A 23,152-nucleotide genomic window follows, 5' to 3' on the forward strand; every position below is an offset into this window, starting at 1 on the left:
TGACCCTTTTTTTTTAACTTAAATTCATTAATAAGAAAAACATCCACAAAAGGAAACTAAGGCCTTAAAAAGGCACTCCCCAAAAATATTTTATATATAGATAAAAAGGCTGCTACTGCTTGATGCAATCCCTGTTTCTGTACACTTGCAAATCAGCCACAGAATTACACGCCGGACTCAAATTCGCTTCACAAACCGCTCGCATGCACAAATAATTGCTCTACATAAACAGAACAAGAAGTTGTAAATGAAGATTGAACGTGTAGAAGCAAAGAGCAAAGACGGCGCCTCTCTATTTACATTAAGATGCTTGTTGTTGGAATGAAGGATCCCCTAAGCTTGAGCAAAGATTTTGCGATTCAACCCCAGTAAGTCAATTTTCAATCAAGGACTATGCAACTTACGTAGGTGGTCAACCACATCATAAGAACTACTAAGCTGTTGATAATCGGACCGAGGGAGAAGACTTCCCTGGACTTGCCCAGACTGTTTTGGTGTAGGGTCAATTCTTGTCGTCTTCCTCGAACAGCAGTGCCGCACTCGGATACGATGATTTCTCAATGCAGTTGTATTGTTTGAACTGTGCACTTTGACCGCCATTATAGCTTCCTTGTCCCTAGTATCTTCACACCAGGAGTTTTGAGGGACACCATCGACAAATTCTTCCAGGGTAGGAAAATCCTCAAGATGTACGGATACCTCCGCAATATGATCTGGTTTAATTACACCAGCTGCCGGAGTTACCTAGTTAAGGTTGCCCATATTTTCATATGTCCAAATGATATTATTTAAAAAAAGATGCTATTTGTGCAAACCATGGCACAGTTTAGTGATAAATGCATATAAAAACCTAACAATATAGTTGGGATAATAAGTTTTGCACAAAAAAAAAAAAAAAAAACACCAATCATTTTCATCAATTCATACTGAAAAATATGGTCAAACCTCAAATATTTCAGTTCAATCATTTTTTTTTTCCAAATTTATAATTCAATTTGAATTGAAAATTAATAACTGAAATTCTATCAGTTTCAATCAAAATTTTTTTCCAAAACACTCAAAATAAAATTTTGTATAAATTTATTTTCATTTAGTATTTTCATAATATCGTATTATTATAGTTTGATAGAAGATTAAAGTAAAAAAAAAAAAATGAAATAAATGATATAAAGAGAGGCAATGGAAGGAAATATGCAATAAAAAATAGAGAGGAAAATGAAAGCATAAGAAAAAAAACTTCCAAAAAAGTAGAAAACAAAAGCAAAACAAGATCACATCCACTGCACACCCTTCCATTATAAATATAGATGAATGTGAAGTACGGGAATTTACCTCAAGCCATCGTGGAAAGCCATAGGAAGCTCTTGGCTGATGATCTAATGCTTGCCCATCTTCATTGATTGTGGACTGACCTTCACAGATAATTTCAAATAAGGCATCTTTTTTTGCACATTTATTTGTGATGCGCAAAATGGTGGTGTCCTGATTTTGAAGTATTATATTGTTTGTGCTGACAATAGTTTCTGGAATCTTGGACTGTTCTTCAAGCATGTATCTAATTTTCTGGTTTGATTTGATAATGTCACCAAACTCTTGTCTCCTTACTGACTCATCAACTCGTGCAATATCAACATTAAATATGCAACGCACAGGCTTGTGATCACTATCAGTGACATCCATGCATGCTTCATACCTGATTCAATAGACAATAAATTAGAACTAGAGGCACTGTGTATGCATATATATGCACTCAACCGTACACAGAAACTATTTAAAACACAGTGTTCTTGGGCATATGTGGATAAGACCATTAACAACATGAAAAGCAAGTATGACCTTGGCAAAAGATGAGGAGGATCAGTAGATTAAGGTACCTTATATCTTTTCCAGGTATCAATCACCTATGTTTCCAGAAAACAACGTCATTAAAGAGAAAAACTTACTGTGAGATCAGCGAGACAATAGGACAGTCTAGACTGCATTCAGACACCGAAGCAGACCGGCTGTCACGGTAAAGTATTCTATCACACCAGGCTGGAACGCGCTTTTTCTCACCTGAATCATACCCTGCAAAAAGATAGTTCGAGCTAGTTGGAGTTCTGTAACTTCTGAGTATGCCCAATAACAATTTCTATCTCATGCAAGAATTTTACTTTTCCCATTCTTTTCTAATCAGAACAGGTTGCATAACACTAGAATCACAAATATAAGTCAGGTTAAAAGAAATGGCTCTATTAAAAATAGAATGACTGTCCAGGTCATGTATCACAGACTTGTACAATCCATGAAGTTATCAGAGCTTCTGAAACAGTTCAATTACCACAAATTTCCAACCAATTAACACAATTCAGTTACAGTGGGCACCTGCTAAACCAGGTTGGTGCTTGTCAAACTTGTATGTGGGAGGAAATCTAATGACTGCTTCCCGCATTCCTTGGAAGACATTCCCAGCTTCCATTTCTGCTCGTAGCTGATCCCTTTCTCTAAGCCAATCAAAGCATCTTTGAGAAATAAAGTCCCTTGCCTCATCATAAGATATACCATTGAGCCGATAATTGAAGTCACCAAGAAATATGACCAGGTCTGCCTCAGATAACTCAGGCATTCCTTCTACAGAATTAGCCCCCATAACCTGTACGTTAATCAACACTTTATCACAATATGTACAAGTTAAAAAATCTTCTAAATGGCAATTTAAGATCAAGCTTATATAATACAAGTACATACATTAGAAGTACGAAGCATCTGGACTGCTGCTGATGAAGAACCAGCTGCAATACAAAGGAGCAATGGCAAGCTAGATCGATAAACAAGCCAAAATAAATACAGTAAGCAGGCAAGTGAGCAAGACAAGAAAAGGTATGGCGCCATACCAGCTGCAGCATTGAAGAGATTTGAAGGACGACTGAAAGTCATTGTTCGATATACATGGTCAAAGTCAGCATTCCGGCGATTCACAGCTTCCAAGTGTGCTGCAAAGTGACAATTAACAAAACACATTGTCCGATTATATACTCTGATCCTCAAACCAACAGCCCCCTGCATAGATAACATTTAGCCAAACCAGTAACAAAGATAATTAGAAAAAGTACACATCAAGCTGCGTATCATTCAGAAGAACTGTGTCATTGTTGAAGCTCAATCTGAGGAGATTTTGTTTTCTTTGAAATAAAAATAAGAACCTACAGGAGTAGGCATAGAATCCCAAAAATTGTGCAAGGACAAATAATCAGAATAAACAATGATTTCCCTACCTTGTTGCCAATTGCACGCCCAAAGCCACATGGAACTGCAGCAGCATCGACATCCCCAACATGAGCTTTAAGATTATTTCTAACCCTAAAAGGCAATTATTCAACTATCAAAATCAGACCTGCAGCACCCAGTCATATATATGTGCCTAAGCTGAATGGTGAGAAATCAGAAAAAGTTCAAGGAAAGCAAGACAGTATGTGTAAATAGAATCAGGCTGTATAGTGCATTTTAGGACCCAAATAAGAACTCTGGCACAGTCATTACACTTCAATTTTGATACATATCATCTACTTTACTTTATGTTTCAATAAGGTTTGTATTACTAAATTCTGATAGAGATTTTGCTCAATTTGTGCTTATACCAAAGTAAGAAAGACTTATGTGATAAATTGAAGTTGAATGACATGAATTGAAATTTAATCATAAATTTACTGCAGCAGATAAGATTAAGCGATTAAAGAAAAGAATAGAACTAAAAAACAAGTAGCATGCTAGCAATATGTTTATGTTGCAGTTTTCTAACAAGTGCAGAGAGGCTGATTTACTGGGAATAACATAATGAAAATACCTCATGTATGATTTATAATCAATAAAATCATTTGATTTATTCAGCCATCCAAATATCTTATAAGTGGTTAAAGCTAACAAAGTCCATCATAATACTAACCACACAGCAATGAGTAAGCCTGCTAACTGCCGTGAACCAACACGTTCAAATGTTGATCCTTCATCCAATGTTTTATTAATCATATCCAGCCACCACTGCCCAACAGCACTACCCTCAAGTCCAACCTGAATTTGTGAAGAAAACTTACAAACAGAACAACACAGCCAAAAAAAAGAAAAGAGGATAATCATGAATTATTTATAACCATTAACATGATATTGACCTAAGACGTTTAACAAATTGGTTCCCATCTATCAATATTTTCTTACGTTTCTTTCAGGCAAGATTAGTCGCAGTCATGATGATAAAACTAATTTATGGATTTCAGAATACTGTGATGAGCTGCCTCTGCAAGGCACAACCAAAGCCCATAATCCTTATCTGAGTATATATGAGGTTACAGAATAGATCACACTCTATGAATCTTATCCCAATCCCAGCCATATAAATAAAGCACACAGTCTAGATCATATCATAACAATTCCATTAGGCTGTTATGGTGTTCCTTCCAGCGCTATTGCTTCATGTACAAAATGTTTTAAAAGATACTCAGATTGTGAAAAAAACATAAAAGCCAAAGTTTCTCATTCTTTCAGCTGCACTGCAAGATCTGTTCTTCATTTATCCTAGACAATTCTTGGCCAAGCATGTAGAGTTATTGATGTCATTGTTCCAAATTGATAAAAAATGGCAACTTTTAGAGTACGGAGCTACAAATTTTAAGGGCTATACATATCACCAATGAGTATCTAGCCCACCCCAGAAAGAATTGCTCCTTCTATCTCAGATTTAGATGCATTAGAGAATTGTTCATTACATTTTAAGTAGCTAAATATTTGAGTTACTGTAATTTACCGTCACAGTGGGTCCTTCACCCATTAGCAATAGTGCATCACTCTTCATTCAATTTAAAGTTGCAACAAATCATCACTTAACACAGTGCTTACCTCAGTATTGATTATTTGCTACATTTCTTGGTTGATGAAATCCATACAACATGCATTAAAATATCCCAATAGCTTGTGTGGCTCTAATTGCAGATAAACAACCTATTTCAAAGCTAACCTAAGGACCCAATAATTTGACATGAAGGGGTTAGCAATAGTAACTTTCAACCCAACTGCAATGCAGCTTAAGTTTGGAGCATGAGAAATCTATTAGACTTTTCCATATCAGAGGAAATTTAGCCTAGGAATTCAATGCAGTGACAATATCCTTATCCATTTGGAACTTGCCAGAGTAGTACTGGGGTTGGGGGGGAATTGGGAGAAATTGTTATGGGAAGGCTTCTAAAATTGAAATTTGCAAGAATTTTAGTAAGGAAAGTTTTCTTACAGTTTCTTTTGCCGCAGACATAGCTAAAACACCAGCACCCATTTCAACTTCTTGCAACCCAACAACGACAATGCCAACATCCCCAGCTGCAGAACCTAGCCATGATACAAGTGAGTCATGGGATGCTCTTCCTTGCGCTACATTCCACGTACCAGCTAATATTTTCAAGTTCTCTATCTTTGTATACAAGAATTCTTTTCCAGCCAATTCTGAACGCAGTATGTTGTCCAAAGGTCCAGGAGACATGATGCTCCATCCACGTATACCTCCATGATTAGCCAAGGTGAAAACATAACCAGCCCCAACAGCCATTTTTATCACAGGACTGCCATGAGCCACCCACTCTCCAAGCAAGTTACCCTTCAAGTCCAAGACCTGGACAGTACCACTTGCATAGCCCACCCACAATCGCAACCCAAATGTACAAAAGCATTGAACAGCAAAAGAATGGTACTGGAAATCTTGCAAACGACTGCCATTTCCATCCCATTGGACGAGTAAGCCATTTGCACAACCAGTCCAAATCATTCCATCAATGGTTGTGATTAACGCCTCAGTTCTCCGGTTATCATCTCCAAATCCACCTTTTGCAGCAACTCTGCGAACAGCATCAGCTGCTCCCATTATAGCATTACGTGAACGCTGAAAGAAACCAAATGAACTTTGAATCTTCTCTTTCTTTGAACCTGCAACAACTTTCATCTTGATCTCATCTTCAAAGGTAAAATCCTGTCCATATGACAGGTCCATTCTTTCAATTTGACCATCTATATTGAATACTTTCAGCAACTCCCGTGTATGAGCATCCCTGTACATTCATTTTTTCTTGTGAAAAATGAGAATTCATCAAGGCACCAAGAGGGTGCAACCCCAAAGTAGTATGAAATAGGAAATCTATAAAATCCAATAGAGCATGGACAGAAACAACAAAGTATTTTCCCTACTAAAAGTTTTACTCCATCTATTCATAAGAACAGAAAAAGGTTTTCCCTTCTCTTAAAAACCTTCCTATCTATTTCCCATTTAGAACGAGCCAAAAAATAGAAAGAGTGATTAGGATCCTGTCTAAGAGAAGCATAGGTAAAACCAAAAAATATAACAGGAGTTGTATATGTGCTTCAAATTTACGCTCTTTTCTTCAGTGTAAGAATGGAGATTTCATTGAAGCATAATACAATTCAGGAACTGCATTACTTAGCCACACAAAGGCATTATGGCCAGAATCGGCCCTCGGTAAAATTTAAAGCTTAACGAATCCTTAGCAGTGTACTTGGACAATATTCAGCACATGTTTAGAAGGCTTTATTTTAATCAATTTTCTTTCTATTAATTTTTGGTTTCTGTATCAAGAACATACCATTTTCTTCAGTAAATTTCTCATTCTCATTCTCTTTCTAATAAAGAATTCTGAATATTTTGGGACATAAAACATATTGTGTTTGACTAATTTCTAATTCTTAAAATGTTCAAAATCTGATGTATTTAAAGGATCATTTCACAGTTTAACTAGCAAATCATTAATGATTTGCCCCTCAGAAATGGTGAGTTGGTGTGAGATTGGACAAACTTTTTTAACACTTCAAAGTTAGATATTTGTAGTTACTTATCCTGAAAAGGATAAAGCACAAAGATTATATTAAAGAATAAAAAGTCGCATGTTATCAAGCTTCAAAGTAGTAGGAAGACATACCACAATGCAAATGACAAATAACCAGCACTCCATATTTTTGCTCTAGAATTATCAGATAGCAAGAACTTAACATCAGAAGTTAGCATGTTGCAGAAGCCATTTACAGCGTTCTGGCTTCTAGGATCAATATATGACCTCTCCACTAACAAAGCAGCCATGTGCCTTTCCCCCTCTGTAAAAGAAAAGGATTTTTCAAAAGCTTCCCATGGCCATATCTTGATAGCACCCCCTTCTGAACCTGACCATAAATCCCCTGGACCAGAAAAGAAAAAAAGAAATAAGAAAACAAAGGAGGACAGAAATTCAAAACAAGCAAAATAAGGTTTAAGATCCTATTGTGTTACGTTGATATGTTGCCATTCACCTCAATCAACTTCACTCTAATCCCAAACTTTCCTCAAATAGAGATACACCAATAACTAAGACAAGTATAAGCATTTGGAAACACATAGGCCAGAAAATGTTTTACAGGAAAGAAAAAGACCCAGCCACGAAGTACTCCATTTAAAGAGAAAATAGTGGATAGGTTTATTAATTAAGAAAAGAAATAAGCTTATTACTCCTTTAGCAGCAGAAGAGTAAATATCTTACGATGGTGCATGAGAAATTCCATAATTATAGACCAGGAAAGAAGATTTTTCATTCAAATAGAACGAGGGACCTGAGAGTTAGAGATTGGGAAAGAGCCAATATATGACCAAGAGTTTTGAACCCATTTCTTAGTTCTTACCCGGGTTTTCTTTTCTATTTGTAAGGACAGTATCTATAGAGTGAGCACTGCTTAACATGATTTGAACTGGCAAAATCCTAGGGAGAGTGAGTGATCATAACACACTGGAAACAAATATTACAGAAAACGGAGATCTTTGAACTCTTGCTTGTAGGAATGAAAGAGATTGACGGACGGAAGTGGAAAAGAAGTGAAAGAAGAGCAAAACTAGCTACAAATAAAAAACATGAGAACAAAAGATCTTAGCTTTCTAAAAATTTAACATCGGACCACAAGAATGATTAAATGATAAACCGTAAATGAGACTTAACATGCAATCACTATTCACTATTCACCACTCTCCAATGCAACAAGCATTTATGTAAATGGATTAACTAAATCTAAAGTTGCAATCAAACAGCCCATAGACTAAACCTTTGGCATCATCATGAATGAAGGAATGAATAGGAATGCAGAGTGAAGAAAAGCAAATTGAAAGAGTAGAGAGTGACCATATGAACTGATGACCATGGAGAGAACAGGGCCACGATGAGCATCCCAAGACAAGATTTCTCTGAATCGATCGGAAGTGAAATCAATTCTCCAACATCTGATCTTCCCGTCCCTATGCCCACTCCATACCATTCTGCTTCCCTCATCCCCGACAATGCACATTACCGCAGACCCGACAGCCACAGACTCCGTATATGGCGCTGTGTCCTCACTTCCACCGCACAAATCCTTGAATTGCCAGACTTGGAGACAGCCGTTCTCGGTTCCAGACCACAATTGAGCATCCGTTGCGGTGATGGTTCTCAAAAAACAACCTATTTGGGTTTCCCTGAAAGGGTGGGGTCGAACCTCGAGACTGGGTGGGCGGCCCGGATGAACAGCACCTCGAACAGGAAGTCTGAAAATTCCAGTTCCACCTCCGTTACCAATGAACTCTGGTAAAGCTACTGCAGAGGATGATGAGTTGTTTGTGTTAGAGTAGGCGTTATCATTATGTGAAGAATTGACATTATGAGTGGCGGTTGTAGCAGAGAGCTTGCGGTCCAAGAATTGGATCATGTAATCGAGGCGTTTGCTGGTGGCTTCCATGGAGGAATTGGAGAGCTGAGATTCATCGTCGGAGGAAGACGATGAGGAAGAGAAATAACGGTCGAAGATTTTGGGAGAACGAACGGCTGAAGCATCGCGGTGGTGACTAAATGAGGAGAATACGTCGTCGTCGAGGTCCATGAGCAAGTGCTTGTACTTGCTACTGCTATAAAGAGCCCGATGCCAACGATAACGAGAGAGAGAGAGAGGGAGAGAATCTAGTGAGAATAAATCGAGGAGGAAGGTATTTTTCTGTTCCGTTACTGTTGGGGTGTCAACATGTTAAGACACAGAAAAAGTGCCGTTAACTCAGTTCCGTTTGGCTTCCAATACAACAGCTTGTATTCCATTCTATTTCCACTGTTAAACGTTACGTGTGCCGCATTAATCCTTTCCAAGTCCAAAAGAATTAGAAGAATTATGTGTTGGAAGTTGAAATTATTTATGGGTTTAAATTAAAATTAATAAAAAGAATAAAATGGTATTTTTGGTCAACCGTATCCCATTTTACAGCTGACGGTAGGTATGGTATTCATCATTCCTGTCATTGTTTGTTACTATTCTATTCTATTCTATGGATGGATATTATATATTTTCAGTTCACAAAATTAATTAATTATTATGTTCTCTAATCATATTCATAGGCTTTTGTTTTGTCATCGTCGGTTCCCCTTTCATCGCTCTGTCGTCCTTTTTTCCTAATATTTCTTTCTTTGCTGCTGTTCTTCAACCTTCTCTCCCTTTATCTCACCATCTGTCCTATTATTGCCCTAATAAACAAAATACCTTCTCTTTGTTCTAACTCTGCAATGGAACGTCATTTGCTTTTCCTCTGCACATGCAGTTACGCTCGTTTCTAAGTAAGCTAAGAGATGATTACAAAGCCGGAAGATATATGCATTCTTTCCTTTCTTTTATGTTGAAAGTGCAGGGATAATTTTTTTGACATTGATATTTATGATTGCTTTTTTTTTTTTTAACAGCATTGCACATATTGTTTGACATTTCAAATAATATTCAAATATTTTTTTCTTTTTTTTGAAGTAAAGTATGTAAAATTAATGTATTTGGTAGTAATTCAGAATAAGTTATTGATATTTTCCCTAGTTATTACGTTCAGGCATCAAGATAACGACAGGAAAACCAACTCCGGCGGCCTTTTATTACAATTACAACGGCAGCAGTCAGCAGAGAGTCCTATCGGCATTTAGGGAGAGTTTTTAATATAATCATTAAAGAAATTAGTCTCAGCGGGAGGCGCCCCAAACACCATTAGCGTTCGAGCTTTGTTTATTTGTGCCGAGATTAAGGAAAACACACAGCCACAGGTCAGAATAAATTAATAATTAATTAAGGGGAAGGGTGGGCGAGGAAGAGGAACCAGAGCTAGCTAGGACCTCTGCCATCAAGGAAAGGTAGTTGAATATTTAAGGTTTTGGTTAGAATAAGGCGGTTAACATGAAGTTGAAAATATACAGGCAAATAGACAATTCACTCTAAAATGATTTTCATATACATTATCAAATTAGCATGATATCGACATAAGCTGGATTGTCATTAGATAGGTATCGTCTTACTCTAAAATCGCCATAGTTGCGTTTAATTCCTGTGTCCACCTCCACAGCCACAGCCACAGGCCCACAGTAGATGGATATGCTTATCTCATAGAGCAACAGTCTCTGGCTACGAACAATTAATGTTAAAAATTGAATCTGATATGGTGCACCATGTGAAGTATAAAAATATATTTATTTATTACCGCGCACCACGTGGACATCAGTCATTGTTGGTTGACCTTTGAATTTGATGTCGGCTGAGTGGAGGTGGTGGTGTGGTGGTTGCTTTTCACTCCCTTTAGGAGAAAATGAAAATGGCTTTGGATTAAGACAAGAAAAAAAACCAAGTTTTTTAAGAAAAGCACCTAAAATTATTATTATTAATTGTTATTCCAGGACAAGACAATTGCTGCTGAGTGCTGAGACTCCAATCATCCAGTAGTTGAAGTAGCATTATTTATCTTTTCATCAGCGCCATTGGATTTAATAATTCTTTTTAATGCTAGTACCCGCAAAGTCCTCTTGTCCATTTCCTAATTTGCACCAGATTCTTTTGTTTTAAAAACTGCTTCCTTTTCTTACATAATACAAGTCATAAATATTAGCATATAATACTGTGTGCAGCTCTGAAGAAGAAGAGCTGCTGCTGAATGATGATGGGGAAGGGGAAGGTTCAGCTTCTGTTACTTTTGGTTGGACTGGCTGCTATTCTTGGCTGCGGAGGAGCCAATGCGAATGACTTTAATGTCTGGCCAATGCCTAAATCAGTCACTAGTGGCCACAACAAGCTTTACATGTCTCCGGATTTTCAGCTCATCACTCAGGGGAGTAGCTACAGCGATGCTTCTGGGATTTTGAAGGATGGCTTCGCCAGAATGCTTAATATTGTCAAAATAGGCCATGCCCCTTATGCCAATTCCTCCGTCCACCTTCCTTCTCAATCTCTCCTCCTCAAAGGTCTTCGCGTCCTCGTTTTCTCTTCAAATGACCAGGTTTTTTTAATTTTTCTGTCATTAAACCATCCAAAGATTTTATTTTTGCTTTTCCTTCTCATTATTGCAAAAAAAAAAAAAAAAAATTTACTTTTTGAATCGGTGATTCTGTGGTTCTTTTGTATAAGGCTATAATTAACATATTTTGATACTTTTCCTTACTTTTCTTTTATGCTCGTTGATTTCCTTCCTTTTCTTCTTATTTCTGAAAAGGAAAAAATGACCGTAATTTTCTTTTTATAATTCTTTTTTTAAATGAATGCCATCTTTCTTTTTAGGAAATGGACTTCCATTTTCCGTTAGTATTTTCTAAATGTGCTACCTTCAATCATGTTTGGAGACCTTGTATGTATTTCGTTAATTTTACTTCATATGTATCTGCTAAGGGGAACTGGGGAAAAAACAATTAAATGTTGGGGTGAAGGTATGATTTAATATTTGATACTAGACTTACAAATGCCAACACATCTCCACTGACATTTCTTCTGATGCTTTGCAGTTACAATATGGTGTTAATGAGTCTTACAAGTTACTAGTCCCTTCACATGACAAGTCATATGCACAGCTTGAGGCAGGTTAACTGTTCCCTTTTCTGCTTTAGAGTTTTGGTTGAAATATTGGTCACCAACTTGCCATTTGGTCCACTCGATCGGTAGTTAAGTTGTTATCTTATGCTCTTGTTGAGATGGTTTGACTTAGAAACCAGTGGTAAATTTTGTTGATATTTCAGAAAGTAGACATCTAGGAGTTTGATTTGGAGTGTTGTACTTATGCAGACTTTAGACCTGCTCTGTCGCAAGGTGCATGTTCAGATTGTGTAATTAGAAATTAGAGTGGGAAGTTGTTTAACAATTCCTAAGATAGTTTACGGTGAACTGTGCAGCAAGTACATTGTCAGTGCAGGCAGGCAGTCTTCGCCTTTTGGACAACAAGGATGATTCTAGCTAACTAAATGTGTAGTATTCCAGTGTCTCTTCATCAATAAATGTGCGACATCCACTGATCACTATCTTGAGAATTGCCATGAAACAGGTTTACTTGTAGGAACACTATGTCCAGTAAAAATGAGATAGGAGATGCTGCATGTAATGGAGCTAAAATTGTTAACTTGTCCTTTGCATGTCTCTATCATGAATTAATGAATAAATGGGTGGCTAGCTGTATGAATTTATGGAAATCTTTTACATTGCCAAACATTGACCATTCAGAGATCTTTAACAAGAAAAATCTAGCCAGGGAGCCCTTATCACTATCAGCATCTGCTGTGGTTATAAGATGATGGAATTGTTCTGTATAAATGTAAAAAATGAATTTTATGTTAAGGTGCTGGATATGGTGGAGTATGTAGTATTTTAGCTGATTTCAAAATCAGCATGTAGTTTTGCCTACATTGGCAGCCTCTATTCACGTTTTGATTCTCTCATAACTCAGACATTGTTTTGAAACAATGCAGGCACAGACAGTTTATGGGGCTTTACATGGGCTTCAGGTTAAGTGTGACTTTTTAGGCCATGGAGCCTTTGCTGTTTTTGATATTTAACACCAAATCCAAGATCGTCAACGCATCTGATTAACACAAAATATTGCAGACATTTAGCCAATTGTGCTATTTCAACTTCACAACGAGCATGGTTGAAGTTCCTATGGTCCCATGGACTATCATTGATCAGCCAAGATTCCCCTACCGGGGACTCTTGATTGGTGAGTAGTTTTTTGAAATATTCCTCGCTGGCGCATTAAAAGTATTTTTTTTATGTCTATTTCTTCTGAACCAAATAAAATCTCTGAGGTATAATAGGGCTTGTTTGCCTAACTGAGGGCCTTAGTTTAATATGGTTTTGCCAGGTCAAGGTCAATGTGCTTTCCTAACTTATGATTCAACTTTATGCAGATACTTCACGGCACTATCTGCCTTTGCCAGTTATTGAGAAAGTGATTGATTCTATGGCCTATGCAAAATTGGTATGTGATGAAAAATTGACACAGACATGAGAAACTTCTAAACGATTTTTTGTGATAAAATTCTGTATATTAGTACTTCTATATATTAGCTGAAAGTAGCCGGTGTATTTTGTCTCAAGCATTACGTGTAAGACATAATCCATTGGTTCTTCCTTGCTTTATCCAGAATGTTTTACACTGGCACATTGTAGATACACAATCTTTCCCTTTGGAGATACCTTCATATCCAAAACTGTGGAATGGTGCCTATTCAATTTCAGAGCGATACACTTTTGCTGATGCTGCTGAAATTGTCAGGCAAGTTGTTTCTGCTGTTCATACCCTCAACCTGTTTCTTTTCTCCTTGATTTATGTCTAATTTTGTATCACAAATTTTGCAGTTATGCCCAGAGGCAAGGAATTCACGTATTGGCTGAAATTGATGTTCCTGGACATGCACTCTCATGGTGGGGATAGTTTCTCATTTTTTCAAATTTTCTATCTTCCTTTCACAAATAGATTAAGGGTTCAATTAGATTAAAAAATTTGAAGTTCTCTTTTTGCACCAAATGTCCTTTCTATGGAAACTTTTAGATTTTAAATCTGTATCCTCTTCAGGTGAATCCAGAAATCAGGATCTCAACTTCTGATAATGGCACCTGCAATAACTAGAGAATTTCACTAGAACTACGAATAATGCTTAATGATGAATTTCATAGATAACAAAAGAGAATTAATTATAACTAACATCAGTAATAGTAAATTGTTGGTCCTTCTTTGTTTCCTTCTTTTTCTTTTGTTTGAGACCATGATTTGGTCCTTATTTCAGTTTGGCTAAAACATGAAAGATTTTTTGGGGGTCAAAAAAATGTCAAGACTCCAATTCAGTATTTGATGTTAATTTGTCATGCAGGTATTCAAATTAGCATCAGTTAACTTTTTAGAGAAGTGCTAAACTGACATTCTGACAAAGGTCAATGATTTGCAGAATCAAACATGACAAGCAGTTAAGGTTGATAATTTAGTTTCATAATGAAAGTCTTAGGTTTGGGACCAACAGATTGTAATACGTAAGCTAGTCGACTAGTCATATCATATTGTTGACAGGATAAGATACTTTAATCAAAATTTAAGCAAATCTTTTTTTTTTTTTTTTTTTTTTTTTGGGGGGGGGGGGGGGGGGGGTGTGTGGACCCAATGAAAGTGACCATCCATAGCTTATAAGCTATTCAGTAAATCCTTTTGGCTATCACTTTGTTTTGACTTATCTAAATATTGGTGTTTTTCAAGTATTGCCTCCATTGGACTTCTTTTGTCAGGACTTGCAAAAATTTTTTGAAAAAAATGTAATTTGTATTGATGTTGATGGAGATTTTTTTTTTCTTTGACGAAGTCAAGACGGCCGAGACTTCCAAGGCAATATATCAGGGAAGGGTCATTTTGCTGCCACTTTGATGCTTAAGTTAGTGAAAGCTCAAGAATTAAGAGAGCAATTTAAGATTTGCTGGGATCTTACCTTAACAATTCCCTCTTTAGGAAAGGATTCTTGGATTTCTTTTATTCTATGGTCATGGTTTGCATTACCGAGTCATAACTTGGCTCAGCACCTACCCATGGTTAATGCCAAATTCCGAGCTGTATTTGAATCTAGATATTTACTTCGTGCTTTAATCTACTGGAGATGTGTCTTTATAAGGGACATATCATCTATTTTTAACTCTTGACCATATCATATCTATGCTCTTACCATTAAAGCCAAGCACTTCAAGTCACTTGATGGCAATTTTTTGTTTTCCTTTATAGGGGGAAGGGTTATCCTTCTTTATGGCCATCAAAGGATTGTAAGCAGCCTCTTGATGTGAGCAACGAGTTTACATTCAAAGTGATAGATGGAATTCTTTCAGGTTATGCCTCCCTTATCCTTACAATGATGGTGGATTTAACTCATGAAGGAAATGTTTAGAGAATATACAATGCAATTGGCATGGCCAGTTCAATTGAAAAAAGAGGCTAACATGATATGATTTTTCATGTTTCAGATTTCAGTAAGGTCTTTAAATTTAAATTTGTTCACTTGGGAGGTGATGAAGTTGACACAAGTAAGTTTAACAACTGCATTTGGCTCTCAACACCAATATTGTTTAATATTTAATGTGAAATCACTTAATAATTTTTTCTCAGCTTTTGAGGTTTCTTTCTATTCCTTCATGAGGTTTTAGGTGATGCCTTTGTGATTGCCGACCTAAAATTATATTTCTAAATGTTTTCAGATGAAAGTTATGCTGTCGCACTAAGTATCAAGTGATCATTTCTATATTTCAGTGCACCATAGGTGATGAAATATAGCTTTCCATAAGGGGAAACTTATAAAACTTTCTGATAATAAATAGTGGCATGAATTCCATCAAACAGAGGGAATAATTATCTTGAAGTCTATTTTCTTACAGATCCTCAAGTCTTTGTATGTTTTCTTAACTTTCTTGGATATCTAACTCTTACTGATACTAAGCTGAGTGTAAAAGGCAATCACCTAAATAAAATAGTAGCAAGAAAGTGTAGCAGCAAGCAAGAAAAGATAGAAATGTGTGGAGGTTGACAGAAAACTCTAGGCAATGTTAACAAAAAAATTGGCTCCCATGTTCTTTTCTTTCAAATTTCAATAATATGATATTGTCACCTGTCTCTATTTTTCATATGTAACTTAATAAATTAACAGCCATAAAATTCCGTTATTCATTTCAGGTTGTTGGAGTTCAACTTCTCGCATACAGAAATGGTAACCATCTTAGAATACTACTTAGCCTTCAAACTGTCAAGAGATGGCTTATTACAGTTTTGACTATCCTGAAACTGCAGGTTAGAAAAGCATGGTATGAATGCATCTCAAGCTTATCAGTACTTTGTCCTGAGGGCGCAGAAAATAGCTCTGTCTCACGGATATGAAATTATCAACTGGTATTTACCCTATGGACAAAGCGAGATATCAGTTACGAAATTTTATATCACATCTAATCATGAAATATAACAGGGAAGAAACCTTCAACAATTTTGGCAATAAATTGAGCCGGAAAACCGTGGTGCACAACTGGTATCTCCTTCAAATACTATAACTGAGATAATATATGCTTCGGATACAATTTTATGTAGTTTCTGTGTCAGATTCATCTTTTCTCAATTCTCCTGTTGATCATTAAATACGTAATATAGGCATCATATGTTTGTTATATCAGATCATATTTCTAGTTATATCTCTTTGCTTGATTTACTACTAGATATAAAAGAATTTAGGTGAAGATATATAAACTGAACTTACATTAAATCATTACTCTATGTACAGCATTAATTCAGTTATTGGTATTGCTAAACTTGATCACATGAATGATTTCTGCCTTGTTGAGAGTTTATCTATAATGCTAATTATGTGTGTGTTTATGTATGTGCATAAGAATATTGAAATACAATGAGTACCTACTGTCTTTTAATCTCATTGTCTGCCAGCAGTGCTGCTGAAGGCAAACATCTGGTTCGCCTGCACAACATAAATATTCAGCTGAAAAACTTAATTTGTGCATAAGTAATGAATGACATGTTGGTCCTAATTACAGTATGGTGACCTCTCTCTCTATGGAGTTCTCTTGTGTTAGTCAAACTGGGATCTGTGGTAGGAGAAGTACCATTTAAACCCAGATAAAGAAGTAGTTCTCGCCAACCCCAGAATAATCGGTACATTCATGGACTTGGATGCACTTTCCTGCCTCTAGACATTTCCTTGGAGAACTAGTATACACTTTAACATGTATATTCATGAGGATGCTGAAACTGAACTAGAAGATACTTGTGAATTCCTTTGTTTTCCATGATAGTTTACTTTGGATCTCATATAAATGCTCTTTAGAATGCTTGAAAAGTAAATTGTATGCTCATTTCTTGTACTTTAGGATGTAAATCTTTTCTTTTTCAATTTCTGCACTGTTTGCACGTTGAAGCTCAGAGCTGATCCTTTGACAGATCACAGAGAGATACATTATTTGGTCTGTTCAGCTTACAATTTCCCTTGCAGGCTTGGTGGTGGTGTTGCTAAGCAAGTGGTTGCTGCTGGGTTGAGGTGCATTGTGAGCAACCAAGACAAATGGTATTTAGATCACTTGGATACTAGTTGGGAAAAATTTTATATGAATGAACCACTTGCAAATATCAATGACACTGAGCAGCAGCAGTTGGTTATTGGGGGTGAGGTATGCATGTGGGGAGAAATGGTAGATGGATCGGATATTGAACAGACCATATGGCCACGCGCTGCAGCAGCCGCAGGTACTTATCATACTTCAACTCATGTCACTGTCGAATGAAATTCCTGATAAAATGCACCATATTTATAAAGAAACATTTATTTGTTTGCATTTTGTGAGTAGTGGTTAAGGAAAACAGAGCATTATGTCCTGAATATAAACCTAGTTAAGTGATACAAAAATTTTGTTGTCCAAGATGAGTAAATAAATAAGGTTTTATATTGCACAAGAATAAAAATCATTAAGGTCTTGAAGGATTTCTACTAGAAAACTTAAGAGATTTGTGAGCTTAAATATCTTTTGGGAAATTACCTATCAATTAATGATGTTTATGTTTCTGCAACCTGAAGTGGGCCTGGTAAATGCATGATTATGTTATGAGTATGACTGCTATAATTGGAATGAGGCAGGTGACTGGAAGCCTTATTCAGCGTGCTTGACTTGCATAACTATATTTGTAGGAACACCAGAACATGGTATTTCTTAAGGGATATATTAGTTGACTAGTTGAGTTTTTTCATTATCCTCATAAACAGGCTTCATACTATACATTTTCGTTTTAACAGAAAAATCCAATCATTTAACTCTCTCAAGACAAATACCTGTGTGCTTTATTCTTTGTCTATAATAGGATATAAAAACAAAAATAATTAAATAGTTTAAACTTTTAGGAAGCTTAACATCATTTGTATGCTACGGTTCAAAATTCTTGGTCTGGCATGCCACTGTCCCAGTTTATTATAAAAAACTACATAGACTAGTGCAAAACACATTTACAAATGAGGAGATGCACATTTTACTTGTGGAACGTAGCCTGCTAGAGGGGAGCTATATGTGAAGAAGAATATAAAACTAAAAAGAAAAAAAAAAAAAAAAAAATTTGTTTATGGAGTAGAAAGTAGTTTAATAGCCTCTAAATGAGATCCTTCATATAGTTGGATCTCATTCTAATTTATCTGAATCTATTGTTGTAGAATGGTGTCTTCACATTTAACTAACCTCATGTTTCCTTTGCTTCAAATTTGTTTGACTGAAGAACGGCTATGGACACCTTATGACAAGCTTGCAAAGGATCCAACACATGTTACTAGAAGGTTAGCACACTTCAGGTGTCTGTTGAATCAAAGAGGAGTAGCAGCGGCTCCATTAGCTGGACCTGGTCGAGGAGCACCTGAAGAACCAGGCTCTTGCTACTCACAGTAGCGCGTAGCAACTATATTTATTCAAGTCCAACTTCAATTCTTGTGTGTTGAATGAAGTTCATTTGCAGTTAACCTCATTGTAATGACATCATAATAATATGTAATATTAAAAATCAGGTTGGTTTCTGGTTCCTTCTAATAAATAAGATTTTTTTTCTTGCTATTGACCAAAGTATATGCAAATTCATTCTTGAAAACTCTTTGGATGTTTATGTGCACGCATATAATTAAACGACTGCATGCTGAACTGAAAGCCTGCAGGAACAAGCAATATGCCATTCTGAGGATCATTAACTATGAAAAGCAGCGTGTAGACTCCTTGACATAGCAGGGGACTGAAAATCTCATAGCAAGGATAAAACAATGGCATGAATTGGATAACCGCCGAGGAATTTATGCAGCTATGGGTAGAACAGTGCCCGTGTATAGGCTTTTCAAATTTTAAAATCTTGAAAAAGATGGCATGAATGTAACTTTTTATTTCAAAAATATACATAAGAGAAATAGGATAGGTGCTCTCCACTCGAGACTGATTAGAAGGGTATGCATGTGAAGCTGCAAGTATCAGAATATTCCAGATGAATGAAACTCATTATATATATTCTCAAATTTATAGACAGCAGTTGTAGAACCAAACTCACAGGAGATCAGGTACGTTAAAAGCTCTATTCTAACCATAAGAATCATTTCATCAGCAGCTCAAGGCCTCCAGGGTGGAGGAGGTGGTGGGCTCTGGGGATAGAGTGGTGGAACTGCTGAGAATATGGTATTTTTGTCAATGCCAAAGCCACCGCTGCTAGTTAGGGAGGCAAGTGCAGCAACTAGACCAGCATTTCCAGCTAAAGTTGGCTCACTGGAGTTATAATTGCTCCGCACATCATGGAACTTGTCGAACCTATCAGGTCCTCCAACCATGGCTCCTGTTATGTTATTGGGATTGGGGTTACGAGTGTCACGCCACTTCCATCCACCTTTGCACGAGTACCTGTTCTTATCATGGGGTATTGATGCCCCGCGGTGATGCACATGTCTGGGAAACTTCGTGCCATAACCCACCACGTAGCTCATATTCATGGGATTTTTACCTAGAATGTAGTCTATCTGCATGTATCAAAAGCAAATACCACAAATCAGAACTAGGCTGAGTCGGCTGGAAAATACATGTAAAGCAAACTTGAAACTGTATTGAAGTGCATATGTACCTGAGAGTTGGCGAAAGTCTGAAGTTCATCCAATAGAACAAATTTAGGACCGCAAACGAATCCGGGAATACCAGAGGCATTCATATAATCAACAAAAAGTGATGCCAAGAAGGCAGCATTAGCCACATACTGAAGACGCTGTGGCCTTCCATGGTTCAGTTGGATCAATCCCCCTGCAGATGACGAACATAGACAAATTAAATACTTATTTAAGAAAGAGCTGCACATAATCAATTCAGTTCAAGTTACATAATATATATGATATATATGCAATGCACCTTTAGTCCAGTTGAAGACATGGAATTCCTGAAGATAAGAACACATATTCAGAACAGTGACATTGTGATACATCCGCAACATGTCCTCATAAGGGTATCCTGGACTCAAGAATATCCTCAACCTGGTCAACAGCAGCATGGCTGCAGGTAACTTGTTATCCCAACTCAGCACGCTTCTGTCTGGAGTCACGAAAAATGCCCTGGAGTTCCTAGGGATGCCTGGGTTGGTTGCCAGTGAAATATAGGTAACATTTCCTGTGGCATAGTACAGCCACGCAGCCCCCCACATGTACTCATCGTAATAGCCAGTGGAGTTGTAGAAAGGTTCGATGTAAGGTTGTCCGCGAGAGTACGTTCTGCGTCTTCCAGATTCCCTCGCAAAAGCAAAGACAGTTTCTGCGCCTTTTACAAGCTTTTTAGAGTAAGCATTATTGTCTCGGAACACTATTGAGGCGGCTGCTAAGGCTGCTGCCATTTCCCCTGCAAGGTCTGGGCCGGCTGTAACGGATATGGAAGGTCGCCTGTAGTCCATGTCTTCTGGTCTCTCCCAGCAGTAATGATCATCGGGTGTCGTAGAACCATTTAGAGATCCACCAACCTATATATAACATAAAATTTATCATTATTATTTTTGAGGAAATATAAAATCAAATTACATTATATTAAAGACTAAAAGATTTCACCTGACAGTAAATTTTGTCAATTCTGGTAGCAGTGGAGTTAAATGTCAAGAGCAAGTAATCAGTACCCCACTTGATGAGATCTCGCATATGGTCATACTCACCAATGGCATGATATTTGTGATTATATTCTATGAGACTCCAGCTCAACATTGTCATAGTAAATGACATTGGAAAGTTGAACTTGACATTGTCTCCAGCATCATAGTATCCACCTACAAGCCCTCCCTTGTAATCTGTATCGTTTCCATCCTGAAGCCCTGAATCCCCTCTCCATGGTATCCCATTATTCTTGGGCAATTTTCCAGCTGCACATGCATCTCACATTTTGTTAAAAATGTTTGTTGCTGATTAAGGAGTTTCATCTATCAATATTTCCTCTGTTCCCAGACAGCTGTTCTTATAAGTTATACATATTTTTAGTCCTGGCCGGCAAGCTACAAGTTTTAATTTCATTGTTGCTAATTAATTGATGGCAATGGAAGAATGTAAAAGAAAATTATTCAACTTACATCTCTGGGCATTGAAAAAGAGGAGGGCCTTGTGGAGCGCAAGAGTGTAATTGTCAGGAGGAGGGGGATGGGACTTGTGCTTGGGCAAAGTCTTGGCAATGATGGTAGGCAGCGCAATCACTAGAAACGCAATAAGAATGGAATAAACCGTCCACTTCAAGGCCTTGCGGCTGCAAACTATACAGCCGAAGTCCACATATTTTTTCTTTTTGGTTTCTTGTGGGTACAATAACCAACTCTGTTGTGTTTCGTCGAGATTATTATGGTAGCGTTGCTGTTGAGATTGAAGGGCCCCTCTGTCCCATTCCATGTTCCGGCTTCTCTCGTCTTCTGTTGTTGATTCTGCTCCATTGATTATCTCGAAAGATCCTCCCCAGTTATTCCCAGAATGCATTTTTCTCCTTCTTTCTTAATTTGATCCAGGAAAAAGAAGACGATGGATGATCGTTAATTGAAAATCATCAAGCAGTAAAAGATGATCAGAAATGAGAGGTTGACTGACTTGTTATATGCTGGCCACGGGCAATACAGAACTTTCTGGGGGAAATTCTATGCCCGCGTCTCTCTCTAACTACTTAATATTCCAAAGAAATTCCTGTATGTAATCCATGAAGAGAGCAGAGAGAGAGAAAAAAGAGTTGACTTGATGAATGTGAATGTGATGTTTAAGGAAGGCTTCGGTATTTTACTATTTCTCAAAGAAAGAAAGAAAATGAGAAGCTAGCTGTAGCTGGTTTGGTTATGATCAGAGGTGACTTTCTAGCATACGTCCTTACGTTCAAACTCCAAAGTCAGATATTTGTATTACGCGTAGTGTGCGTGTCGTTTTTCTTGTCCATTGTTTTTGTTTCTGAGTTTTCTTCTCCATTTCACTTTCTTCATATTTAAAAAACTAAAAACGAAGCCCTAATCAAAGCAATGTGCTTGCACGTTAGTTATGATTAGGCTTTCAAATTTTCTTTAATACAATAATAATATCTAATGCAACTACAAACGTTGAATCTTGAATTTTTCAAACGTTCGGCCACAGCTTTCTAACAAACTCTCTATAGAAATGCTCGTATAGTTTGTTCCAAATTGAAAAATGTTTGCAGGATACAACCGATGAAAATAAAAACTTCGTTAAAAGTTATTTATATATTTTTTTTTCGATATACAGTAAAAAATATCATGTTCCAATTAAAATTTTAATTTTTATTAATTTAATCTATAAATGGAAGTTTGGACAAGTCAATTCGTTCCAAATTAGCATTTGAAAAGAAAAAATAACAGTGGATGAACCTGTCATATCTACAGCTGTGATCGAATTGTTTATTTGTAATTTATAACAGCACAGCCCACTATCTTAATCTTAATTAGTAGTATTGATTAATTATGGTCAAAAGAATTATATATATGTCCTTTTCATTCTAATGCTGTACTGCTACTGTCATTCTAGAAATGGAAAAAGAGGGTGGTTCGAGTTTTAGAGATTGCATAGTTCAAAACTTCAACAGACTAGCGTGTAGATACATTATCTGGATTCTTGTTGTTAAGTAATTGATAAGTTTTGGATGAATTATCATTTTTTTTTCTGTATTATCTTCAAGATAAAATTTTAATTTTAAAAACTTATTAAATAATGTGATTAATAGTTCATATGCTAAAAATATAATTATTATTTGAATATAAATTTAACCCTTTCTTGCTCTTTCTTAAAATAACAACAAAAAAAATTAACCTCTTGATTAAAAGACGAATCGT

The 23,152-nt window shown here is 36.7% G+C and overlaps 3 protein-coding genes and 2 long non-coding RNA genes across 9 annotated transcripts; 2 read left to right on the forward strand and 3 right to left on the reverse strand.

Moving 5' to 3' along the window:
- Nucleotides 1-52: 52 nt before the first annotated feature.
- On the reverse strand, nt 53-9,021 carry FRA3 (Endonuclease/exonuclease/phosphatase family protein). Of its 2 annotated transcripts, XM_012223521.4 has the most exons (11): nt 8,169-9,019; nt 6,948-7,200; nt 5,258-6,065; nt 3,923-4,047; nt 3,255-3,339; nt 2,874-3,039; nt 2,728-2,771; nt 2,365-2,632; nt 1,944-2,067; nt 1,333-1,693; nt 53-744 (listed from the first exon to the last, which is right to left on the reverse strand). In XM_012223521.4, exons 1-11 carry the CDS (start codon nt 8,896-8,898, stop codon nt 385-387), a joined length of 3,324 nt encoding a protein of 1,107 aa, XP_012078911.1. In that variant the 5' UTR covers nt 8,899-9,019; the 3' UTR covers nt 53-384. The 2 variants fall into 2 exon arrangements, with proteins under 2 accessions (XP_012078911.1, XP_012078910.1); XM_012223520.4 differs by having other exon boundaries at nt 2,728-3,039; nt 8,169-9,021.
- A 428-nt stretch (nt 9,022-9,449) lies between these two features.
- Nucleotides 9,450-18,900, forward strand: HEXO3 (beta-hexosaminidase 3). Of its 4 annotated transcripts, none has more exons than XM_012223525.4 (15): nt 9,450-9,617; nt 10,938-11,305; nt 11,805-11,876; nt 12,759-12,794; nt 12,895-13,006; nt 13,197-13,267; nt 13,434-13,564; nt 13,648-13,713; nt 15,050-15,150; nt 15,286-15,345; nt 15,989-16,022; nt 16,103-16,201; nt 16,275-16,334; nt 17,307-17,557; nt 18,572-18,900. In XM_012223525.4, the coding sequence occupies exons 2-15, from the start codon at nt 10,964-10,966 to the stop codon at nt 18,736-18,738; spliced, it is 1,602 nt and encodes a 533-aa protein (XP_012078915.1). In that variant the 5' UTR covers nt 9,450-9,617; nt 10,938-10,963; the 3' UTR covers nt 18,739-18,900. The 4 variants fall into 4 exon arrangements, with proteins under 4 accessions (XP_012078915.1, XP_012078913.1, XP_020537135.1 ...); XM_012223523.4 differs by lacking the exon at nt 9,450-9,617 and adding an exon at nt 10,620-10,760; XM_020681476.3 differs by lacking the exon at nt 9,450-9,617 and adding an exon at nt 10,796-10,814.
- LOC119370588 (uncharacterized) lies at nt 10,087-10,648 on the reverse strand. The gene is made up of 2 exons (XR_005178128.2): nt 10,517-10,648; nt 10,087-10,436 (listed from the first exon to the last, which is right to left on the reverse strand). It is a non-coding gene; the product is annotated as an uncharacterized LOC119370588 (long non-coding RNA).
- LOC149494497 (uncharacterized) lies at nt 11,886-12,482 on the forward strand. The gene is made up of 2 exons (XR_016322246.1): nt 11,886-12,105; nt 12,189-12,482. It is a non-coding gene; the product is annotated as an uncharacterized LOC149494497 (long non-coding RNA).
- Nucleotides 18,901-19,316: 416 nt separating the features above from the next.
- Nucleotides 19,317-22,344, reverse strand: KOR2 (Six-hairpin glycosidases superfamily protein). Its single transcript, XM_012223526.4, has 5 exons — nt 21,410-22,344; nt 20,901-21,205; nt 20,218-20,815; nt 19,940-20,112; nt 19,317-19,838 (listed from the first exon to the last, which is right to left on the reverse strand). Exons 1-5 carry the CDS (start codon nt 21,801-21,803, stop codon nt 19,437-19,439), a joined length of 1,872 nt encoding a protein of 623 aa, XP_012078916.1. The 5' UTR covers nt 21,804-22,344; the 3' UTR covers nt 19,317-19,436.
- Between the last annotated feature and the right edge of the window lie 808 nt (nt 22,345-23,152).

Source organism: Jatropha curcas, chromosome 8 (genome assembly GCF_041381405.1).
Source record: "Jatropha curcas cultivar XTBG-Jc1 chromosome 8, XTBG_Jcur_1.0, whole genome shotgun sequence".
NCBI classification, from domain to species: domain Eukaryota; kingdom Viridiplantae; phylum Streptophyta; class Magnoliopsida; order Malpighiales; family Euphorbiaceae; genus Jatropha; species Jatropha curcas.

What these genes read in the sequence shown, in the direction of transcription:
- FRA3 (XM_012223520.4), bottom strand. Translation starts at nt 8,898, where the DNA reads ATGGACCTCGACGACGACGTATTCTCCTCATTTAGTCACCACCGCGAT. An exon ending in GGCGTGCAATTGGCAACAAG is followed by an intron (nt 3,040 to 3,254) that starts GTAGGGAAATCA and finishes TTATCTATGCAG; the next exon opens with GGGGCTGTTGGTTTGAGGAT. An exon ending in ATTGTCTCGCTGATCTCACA is followed by an intron (nt 1,694 to 1,943) that starts GTAAGTTTTTCT and finishes CTATTGAATCAG; the next exon opens with GTATGAAGCATGCATGGATG.
- KOR2 (XM_012223526.4), bottom strand. Translation starts at nt 21,803, where the DNA reads ATGCATTCTGGGAATAACTGGGGAGGATCTTTCGAGATAATCAATGGA. An exon ending in TGTCTTCAACTGGACTAAAG is followed by an intron (nt 20,113 to 20,217) that starts GTGCATTGCATA and finishes CGTCATCTGCAG; the next exon opens with GGGGATTGATCCAACTGAAC. An exon ending in AGACTTTCGCCAACTCTCAG is followed by an intron (nt 19,839 to 19,939) that starts GTACATATGCAC and finishes TGATACATGCAG; the next exon opens with ATAGACTACATTCTAGGTAA.
- HEXO3 (XM_012223525.4), top strand. Translation starts at nt 10,964, where the DNA reads ATGATGATGGGGAAGGGGAAGGTTCAGCTTCTGTTACTTTTGGTTGGA. An exon ending in AGTCATATGCACAGCTTGAG is followed by an intron (nt 11,877 to 12,758) that starts GCAGGTTAACTG and finishes GAAACAATGCAG; the next exon opens with GCACAGACAGTTTATGGGGC. An exon ending in CCTGGACATGCACTCTCATG is followed by an intron (nt 13,714 to 15,049) that starts GTGGGGATAGTT and finishes TTTCCTTTATAG; the next exon opens with GGGGAAGGGTTATCCTTCTT.